We start from the raw sequence: 9,849 nt of genomic DNA, 5'->3' as shown, positions 1-9,849 counted from the left end.
GGATTTTTGTCTTTTTGTACAGCACCTAGCACAATGGGGGTCCCTGACTGGGGTGCCTACTAGGTGGTACTGCAACACTAATACATTAATAAATAATATTCTCCCCAATTTTACATATAGGGAAACTGAGGCACGGCGCAGTGAAGTCACTTGAACAGGGTATCACAGCAAATCTGAAGCAGGAAGACAGCCCGGCTCTCCTAACCCCCTGGATCACACCTGCTCCACTCCTTTTAAGAGGCAGGATGGTAACCAGACAACAAATGTAAAAAATCAGGATGGAAGTGGCTGGTAATAGGCCTATATAAGAAAAAATCCCAAATATCGGATCTGTTCCTATAAAATCGAGACATCTGGTCACCCTACTGCCGCTATTGGTGCAACTTGTCCAGCAGCTGTTGGGAATCAGTTCCTGGCCTGGTCAATAGTTGATAGTCCCTAGTTCTTTATGAATGAACCCAGAGACGCTGCCGTGCCCTAGAGACGCCGCCAGGTGTCAGCCGAGAGCAGGGCCCGCGGGCTCCAGAGCCATCCCGCCCGGTGCCAGAGCCGCTCGCGCTCCAGCAGCAGGGGCAGTCCCTGCAAGTGACAGCAGCGGCGGCGGCGGCTCTGTCTCTCTCTCTGCCCCATCAGGTGCTGCTGGACCAGCCGCTAAATGAGCCAGCGATGGAGGGCGGGCAGCCGGGCCCCGGGACAAGCTCCCCGCAGAGTGACGCCGCCGAAGTTTTGCTCCACGGGGTGTTCGCGCTGCTGGACCCCGCTCCCAAGATGAGCTACGCGCTGAGTCTCACTTGCGGCCGGGAGCTCCGCATGCAGCGGGTCGGCTCCGCGCCGGCCGGCCCGAGCGCCGCGCTGAAGCTGGCGGACTGCATCGGCTGCTCTGCCTTCGCCGGCCGGGAGCCCCAGCCGGAGCCGGCCGCCTACTTCTCCGTCTTCTGCTACCCCTTCCGCAAGGGCTGGTGGGACGCCTCGCCCTCCAGGCAGCGCCTCGCCAGGACTTTCCGCGTGTGCGTGTCCCAGGAGCCGGAGGACAATCTGAAGCTGGCGGAGACGTGGGCTGGGAAGATTAGGGAGCTGGCTGCGCCCAGGGTACCCCGGCAGGAAGGTAAGTGCCTGGGGAAGGCGAGCAAGGGGAGGGGGAGTCAAAGTCACCCCCCACTTTCTAGTAGGGTGACCAGATGTCCTGATTTTTGGGTCTTTTTCTTATATAGGCTCCTATTACCCCCCCACCCCCGTCCCGATTTTTCACATTTGCTGTCTGGTCACCCTACTTTCTAGGGACGTGCGGAGTATGAGTGATCAATGCTCCCTGCGCGGGTTTCTATGCACTCTTCTCCCCCCCCCCCCCCCTTTATCGCTTGTAAAATTGACTCCGAATTGAGCAAAAGTAAATTCACTTGCACTCGGGAGCTTCTCCCAGCCCCCTGCAGGCCCCAGGACTTTGCCGGCTGCTCCAGCGCCCCTTTAGGAAGTTGGCTTCCCCCCAACTCTTCCCCCTTGGTTCCAGCACGTGTCCCGCTGGGCTTTGCCTGCCCTGCTCTGGGGCTGGCGGTACAGGGCGCCCGAGCAGCTGGGCCTGCCCAGACAGGGGCCCCCGGGGGCTTGCGAAGTGGGGCCCCGGCCTGATGAACTAGCAAAGCCCGAAGTGTGTCGCTTGGCAACTCACTTCCGCGTCTGCCTGGCAGGTGGCGTGTCTGGGGGCTGAGGGAACAGACAGGTGTAAGCCCCGCCCATTTTCTGGGTTCCCCCGGGGGGGGAGAAGGAAGGGCTAGAAAGAGGTGTAACACCCAATGGGTGAGAGAAACTCCTGGGAGCCACAGCCTTGTCCTCTCCCAGCCCCAAACCTGTCTGACCAGCCTAGCCAGCGTGCCCAGGAGATGAGTGGGCCGTGGGTGTCAATTTGCCTTGTCCTCTTGTTTCTACTTATTAGGCTTCCATCACTTGGTGCTTTGCATCCAGCTGCAGGGGCATGTTTAAAGCGATGCTGGTTTCCTCTGCAGGAAATTAGTGAGGGAGAAAAACTACCCCCCACCCCCCGCTTCTCTTGCCCCTGCTTGATTCAAAGTTGTGCTGCGCCTACTTAAGTACATGGGCTGGGGTAAGAGGAAGAGTCTTATTTCAGGGATCCAGGTTTCACACTGAATAGTACAGAGACCGCTGCGCATAGCATTGGCCTGAGGGAGTCCGTGCTATTTGGAATAGTTTGGATCCACCTCCAAACTTTGCAGCTCGGGCCTGTGTTCAATATATGTGCTTGGACAATCGCCTCATGCATGTGTGTCAGATGCTTTGGGATCCCCTCGGACAACAGGTGTTCTAGAAATGTAGAGAGCGAGCAGCAGTGAGCTCTGCTGTCCTGGAACCGAGTCCCCATTTCCACCTGACTTAAGGGGCTAAAGTAACCCCCATGATCTCAGGACAGTTAAAAGCTCTGCGAGAGTCTCTGGAAAAAGGGCTGCTGCCTGATCTTCCAGCCACCTTCCTGCCCCTCTCGGATCTGGGAAATGTGGCAGGTCCTCACCCTCATATTGAGTCTTATCAGCTACCCACAGCGAGAGCCTCCAAACCGACTGCACCTCAGACACTGTAGAAAGTTGTAAGAGTTGCAATTGCTAATCTACCCAGGGCAGTGCAGTGTTTACCTAGTGACTGCAGATGGGCTGAATGATTGTGCAGATTACAGCAAAATTCCTTGGGCTAACACCGCACGTGGCTACCTTCCTCTGCCCCGCAAGGCTATTCTCCAAGCACCTTTGCTTTCCTCGCGGGACACCACGTACGTTGATGCCCTCTCGAGAGGCTGGGGCCCACTGGAAGCCTCCATCTGTCTAAGTGGGCTTGTCTGGTGCACTGAACTAAATGCTAGTTGTGACATTGAGACACGTTGCTTTCAGCTAGTTCTTCTGGGCTTTCACCTATCTTATGTCCCTCAGGGTCTAATTTTGTACGACATCCATCATGTGACGAGGCTGGAAAGGGAGAGGCCAGCCCTGGGAAATCAGCTGCCTTTCGCCAGTGTCAGCAAATCCTCCCCCCCAGAGGGGGTGTCCCACGGAGCCATCCATACACTGCACTTCACGGTGCGAATTCCAGGGCTCTCCCTTTCGCATCCAGTTCCCTAGGATCTGTCACGGTCTCGTTCTCCTGCGAACTGCGTGCTTGCTGGGAGGGGGAAGGGCACGGTGACTAGCTCAGGGCTATTAATAGAAACGAGCCTCTCCGTTCTAGGTCATGGGCACAAATCCAGCCCAGATTAGCAGCGATCAAGACGTACAAAGGCTGTTGAGTGGCCCAGGTGAAATCAGATTCGTGGTCTCAGGCCAATTCCTAATGGGCAAGTGTCCACCTCCCAACACCATGACTGCAATTGGCTGCCTGGCTGGCTCTCTTGGACCAGGGAGCGTGGCTGAGGGGCAGGGGCAGTGAGGGAAAAGCCAGGCTGTTGCCATCAGTGCTGTCGGGAGAGGAGCCTTGGCTTTCCAGGGCTGCTAATCCAGCACCTTCCACCAACACTTAAAGAAGCGGGGGCATGAGGCGGCTCTGCAGCTAGTTAACACAGAAACCTCCTCCAGAGAGGGAGTTTGGAAGCCAACACAGAGCAGGTTCCTTCTGCTCTTGGAGCTTTTCCCCCAGGGTCCACGAATAACCCTTGGTTTATGTGTTCGTAGTTCAAAGATAAGGGATGAAACCAACCTGAATTCTTTAGCATCTGAGCCTCTAGGCGGTTCCAGATAACTAAATTTAGCGGAGGACTGAGCCTGACACGATGAGTGATTTAAATTTAAATACCTTATTTAAAATAAAATAAAGCAAACAAGCATCGCAGTGTCCCCACAAACTGGCTTGATACTCCCACTCTGAGATAAACAGTGCACCCAGGGGTGATCAGTCCCTGGATGGAAAGTGAGTACAGCCCTTTCTGTGATGGTGGACGGGCGTGCCTATCTCAAATCAGTATGCTGCCCTTTGCATAATCAATTCTAATCATGCTCCCCATGAGTTAATATTAAATCCACCTTTTACCATATCTGTATTTCCGCTGCCATCATTAAATATTGCTACTCCCTCATTGGCTATTTAACATTGAGCACCGTCTTAATTAACATCTGCGTAAAAGCCAGACCAGTAATTATCAATACAGATAGCGCTTTCCAAAACACTTGTAATAACCAGCGAGGACCAAAACATGTTTACGACGAGCCTTGGGGTTACCGCCGAACTTATCTGTAGCTGGCCTCTGAATTATCTCATTTCACGTCACTCCAATTTTACCAACTATTGTCAAGCATATTGTTAAGAGCTAGATTTTTGGGCCTACTTACGTTTCAACACATTTCTGTAGAATGTAAGCGAGCATTATCTCTGTGAGCTATGCTGGCTGAAGTTTGTACAGCAGAAATCACATAGAAATCAGGCCCTGATCCTGAAAGGTGCCAGGCTGCCTCCCACGCTCCACTTAAAGTCGAATGAGTTAGGGGTGCTTAAAAGCATGCAGGATCGGGGCCCTTACCTATCACGGGTTAAATGACCTGCTTGTTTGGTGCCAGAGCTGTCCCCGATGAAAGGCTAGCTTGGTGCCACTGTTTATCGGCGAGCCCACCTATCTAAGGGTGCAACGTGGGACAGAGCCACGCTGAAAGACCCCGCAGAAGCTGACGGAGCAAGAGGAATCCCTGAAATCCTGCGGCTGTTTAAAGAGCGCGTCCCAGTTCTTCGTTTCATGACTCCGTATTTCTGAGCACTGCCCCTCCCCCTGCTCCATAGGGGCCAGAAGGAAAGACTGGCTGGTGTGTCTAAGACGTGCCTCTTGCTCCGCTGTGGTGGAGAGGCACTCTAGTTAGGAGGCCCCAGCTTTGCCTCCCCTCCTGCGTGGGCGGTGATGCTATCACTGCCTTGGCCTTTGCGACAGATCTCCCCGAGGGGAAGCGTGTGCGAGGGGAGATGGTGAAAGGGAGCGACAGACAGAGAGAGATGGCAGCTGACTCTGTGCCCAGAACACTTGGCTGTAATTCAGTTCATGAAGTGACAGACTGGGGGATAGAGGAGGTTGCTAGCATTGACCTTTCTGCTGTGAAAGCGAGAGAATCCAAACGTAGTCACTGCTTCGGAGCTGGTGATAGGGGTGGGATCCTTTTGTTTCTGTCTCTCTGAAGTGTCTCCCACCCTCCAAAGCTGGAGGTGTAGGGATTGAGTAGGTGAGGCCTGGTTTATTCTGGCTCTGGTTGTCCCAACAGATGTATGTTGCATCCCTTGTGCACATGTAGGGTTTGTCTTTCCTTGCACATGCCATAGGTTTAATGGGTAGAAATAATGTGGTAAAGTAACTGTTGCTCTGTAAGCTGTAACTTAGCATTTGCTGCCATAAAGGGGCTTTAATTCTTTTTCCCAGCGAATTTCTTTTCACCCCAATGGCCTGGGGTCTTCTTGCAGTCAGATCCCAGTGTTAAACGCATAAGCGCTTGTAGCCAGGGATTCTCAAGGGAGGGTCATCTGCTCCGGATCTGTCCGCTCCCAAATTTGGGGACTTTCGGTGCATGTCAAGAGATATGTATTTAATCAAGCATCTCCCTCATGAACGGGCATGCCATTGGGTGAGATCTGTGTGGCAGTGCCTGGGGATGGCTAGCAGCATGTGAGCAGCGGGTAACATATTCCTAGGTTTTGTTTTCAGTTTGCTATGATGATCAGATGCCAACGTGATGGGTGCTGGATTCATTTAAAGCCAAATCTCAGGAATATAAAAGGCCACATCCATTCCTGGCTTAATTCCATTGTCTTCAGTGAAGTTACATCAGGGCTGAATTTGGCTAGATTTGTGTAAATCTATCTGACTGATCAGAGATTCAATTATATGCACCAGTTCATTTATTTACATATCCAGTCACAATGATCAAACTTTGAAATTATCATTAGTGTGTTTAACCACTGGGCCAAATGTGAGTTGACTGTGTCTCTTTAGATTTGTATTTCCAAAAGCATCTTTTCCAAAACCTAAGGCTAAAAGCAAATATTTCCTGAGCTCTAAAAACAGATACATAAAATTCCAATGGAAATGTTTGTTAAAGCAGTTCCCCTGCTGTTTGTTGTCCAAACGCTGCAGCATTAAGAACCAGATTTCATTGGCTTATACAGCCCAAAGTAAACTGAGTAGAAGTTTTAAAACTTTTTCCTCCTTCTTAATAATTAGAGGTGTCATTAGTAGCCTAAGGGGAAAGTGTGTTTAATGTGTTTTTTAAAAGTGTGAATATTTTTAAGAGGGCATTTTCAAATTAGAACACATTTAAAAACCATTCCTTCTGTAACACCTTATTCTTAGAGATAAGGTTTTCAAAAAGGTAATTTACCTCTTGCTATTTGTGCTGTTTATTTACTTTGCATCTTTCACCCAGCTTGGACAAAGAAACCAGATAGGCCGATTTCACTGTTCCAGCAACACCTAGGGAACCCAAACAGGGCTGAAGGCCCCATTGTACTAAGAAGTAACATGATCCTGCCTGTTTGTGGTTCCTGTGTACCAGTGTGATACTGTTTGGCTTGCGTGGAGATCATTGCAGGAGCAGAGGCTCAGTGTCAAACGCTGAAGGGAAATGTGTAGAAAAAATTTAAAAATCCATTGATTTCTTAGCCCATTTGCCGAGAGCCTCTAGGAGTTGCAAACCTCGCCACTTTGAGAACAACCATCTACAAATGGCAGATGGTGCCCCATGCTACAACATGTTGCATTCACAGACGCACACATGTATACCTGAAAGTTTGCACCTTGGAGAGCTGGGAGAGATAAGGATAGTGGCACACAACTCCCGAGCAGTGTGCGATTTTTGCACTGATCAGTATTGGGGTATGACTGGACAGCTGTCCTCTTGTCAGGGGAGCCCATGAGGCTCTCTCAGGAGGAGGTTACCTCCCACGCCCCTGCAGGAAGCCAGCACTTCACTCTCAGCACAGGGGGAACTTCACCCCCACAGAGCAAAACTGGCATTTCCAACATTTATAATTCCTTTTAATTGCTCTCTTCAGACGTGGCACAGACCTGTCCCTCCCCCCCAACCCCCGGAACTGAGGGCTGCAGAAGGGGCAAGGGTGCACTTTATTGTTAAAGAAAACAGGCCATTCAAAAAAATCTCTCCAAGTACAAAAGTCCTCTGACAAAACAGCTTTCGATAATGACACTACATGTTCCCCGGGAGTGCCATCATCCTGCACTGCCTAGTGGAGCAAACTCCACCCTGACAACCTGGAGGTGTTCGCATTGAGACCCCTGGCCTAAGGCCAGCATCTGAAACCACTCGGCGGTGCTCCCTATTCTAGCACATTCCCACCGCAGCCCTGTCTACATACACAAGGGAGCTGGGCTCAAAGCCGCACCCAAGCTCAGTTCATGAGACACGGCTCCCTCTGAATCCCCTTCCATCAGAATTTGGCCCGGTCTGCCCCCTGCTAGATCAGTGCCTGAGTTGCGTTTTAACACGTTTCTTAAATACAGGTGCCAAGGTTTCGAAAGGTGGCCAGTGACTTTGGGTGCCCAATTGGACACTTGAAATGGGGCCAGATTTTCAGACAATGCCGAGTGCTCACCCACCTGCTCTGAAAGCCAATCCCCCCTTAAAACATCTCCAGTTGGGCACCCAGGAAACAGAGCCCTCCCAAATCACTAGTTATGCCTGAAAACGCTGGCCAGGATCGACAGCTGACTCAGCGAGGCATTTAAGCATGTGGCTTTGGGGATGACTCACGTGCTTAGATGTGTGCTGAAATCCCTTGCTGAGCCAGGGCCCCAGAAAGTCTCCCCCCTTTGCCCTGGCATTGCTCCAGCTGCCACTGGCAGTAGACTGTAAGGACTTTGGGCAGGGCCCGTCTTTTTGTTCTGTGTTCATGCAGCGCCTAGCATAATGTGGTCCTAGGAGCGCTCCTAATACAAAGTAGTACCAGACTACCTGCCAGCATTATAACCACTGTGCCATGTGACCCTGTTCAGCTGGGGGGGGAGCAGCAGTGCAACCCCCAGCTGACTCAGACCTGCCTGCTGGGGGAGGCTACACTCTCTCACTTGGCAGAAAGTTCCAGGGATCAGGAGAACCTGGAAGGAGAGTCCAGCCCAGGGTGCTGGGAGGAACAGTCTGAGCAGGGCTAGAGGAGAGGGTGATGAAAGCACCGGGGGCTGGTCTACGTGACCGCTCCGGGGGCAAGAGGATACTTTCAGAGAGAGCCTAGTGTCGTCATGGCCTCAGGGCACGTCTACACTACGGAGACTACAGCAGCGCAGCTCGGTCGATGTGGCTAAGCTGGCACAAGCCCATAGCATAGATGCAGCCTCCAGAGAAGGGAGGTTGTTTTTTTTCCTCTCGGCACTGTAGGACCCCCTGCCCGAGCGATGGTAGCTACGCTGATGGACGCATTCTCCTTCAGGCGGGAGAAAGCTTCCGAACACCACTCACCTGCCTGCTTGGTTCTTATTTCGCTGGGGGAGTGGAGTCAGGTGAAAGGACCTGCTGCATCCACCCTTTCCCATCTTAAGTACAATGACACCAAAGTCTTCCTCTCCCTCCCCCCCCCATCACCCCTTCCTCCCAGTGCCCAGCATTCCTTCCTTCCTTCCTCCTCCTCCTAATCCCATGGGCTCTCTGCTAGGAGGGAGAAGATGGCCTCCCCCAGCTGCTACCTGGGCTCTGCTTCATTGGTGCCTCCAGGCCCACTCGGACTACAGGGCCTGGGCCCTAAAGTTCCAAGCGTCCTGCTTTAATCAGCCCCTGCTGTGCCTGGCTGTGTATTCAATCCAAGAATCCCATGAAGCGCTCAGATGCTAATTAAGTTTTGATTATAATTAGCACTTTGTTTCCCAGCTGTTTAGAACAAACTCCTAGAAATGCCACCTGCCCGCAGGTAGGCGCAGGGTCCTGTTTAGTGTTGCATTGCATCCAGCACTCGGCTTCCGGTGGGAGACTACGGGAAGGAAGAGCGTGGCAGCCGGAGCCCCGTCTGAGTGATTTGCCCTCTGCCTCTGGAGGACGGTGGGGGAAGCAGAAAGTCTTTGATCTTATTCTCTAGCACAGCCTCCCCCAGCACGTCGCGCAGTCAGATGGGACTTGCTGGCTTGCAGCACGGGAGCTGCCGGAGGCCAAAAACCCCCAAGAGAGAAAAACGTTTCACAAGCCCCCGAGAATCATTCTGTCGGCTGGAGTGAGCTCCTGGCTGATGGCACTTCCTGCGCATGCTGTTCCTTATGAAAGTGTCCGGAGTTTAACTGGGGCTGGGCGGCTCAGGGACTTGGTAACAGGATATGGGGACAGTCACCTCTAGGTTACTGGCTTGGGCCGGTAAAACTTAGGTTGACCTAGTTAGAGCACTCAGGGATGTGAAAAATCCACACCCAGAGTGCCATAGCTATGCGGACCCCATCCCCTGTCTGGATGCGGCAAGCTCAGTGGAAGAATGCTTCTGTTGACCTAGTTACTGTCGCTTGGGAAGGTGGTGTTCCTACAGCTATGGAAGAACGTTTCCACTGCTGTAGGCTGCAGCTACACAATGGAGCGATGCTGGCAGAGCTACAGGGCCGTACCTATTCCACTAGTCCCTGTAGTGTAGACATGGCCTTAATGTGTGATCTGAGTCATCCCCAGCAGGGCTGCTCTTTGACCTGTGTGAAATGAGTTGATGGGTCACCATCAGCTTCTGGTGGACAAGCATCCACATCACAGAACCAACCCCACATCAGTCTGTCTCTCCTGAGCGACCAAGGACTGAGCAGGCCATGGAGACCGCCTGCTCAGGGGTGCTTACACGGTTGCTTTAACACTAGGTCTCTATTAAATGTGGCCATGGTGTGTCTTACCCTCCTTTAAAAAGAACATG

The 9,849-nt window shown here is 52.2% G+C and overlaps 1 protein-coding gene across 1 annotated transcript in view; it reads left to right on the top strand.

The window, feature by feature from the left end:
• Window positions 1–252: 252 nt before the first annotated feature.
• The window catches only part of SPHK1 (sphingosine kinase 1), a 28,346-nt gene continuing 18,749 nt past the window's right edge, over window positions 253–9,849 (top strand). The window contains exon 1 of the mRNA XM_034790404.1: window positions 253–1,105. Within this exon, the coding sequence (XP_034646295.1) occupies window positions 667–1,105 (439 nt within the window). The 5' untranslated portion in view covers window positions 253–666. The remainder of the gene's footprint in view (window positions 1,106–9,849) is intronic.

This window comes from Trachemys scripta, chromosome 14 (genome assembly GCF_013100865.1).
Source record: "Trachemys scripta elegans isolate TJP31775 chromosome 14, CAS_Tse_1.0, whole genome shotgun sequence".
NCBI lineage: Eukaryota > Metazoa > Chordata > Testudines > Emydidae > Trachemys > Trachemys scripta.
Note: the sequence above shows the minus strand (reverse complement) of the source record. Positions and strands in the feature narration are given on the sequence as shown.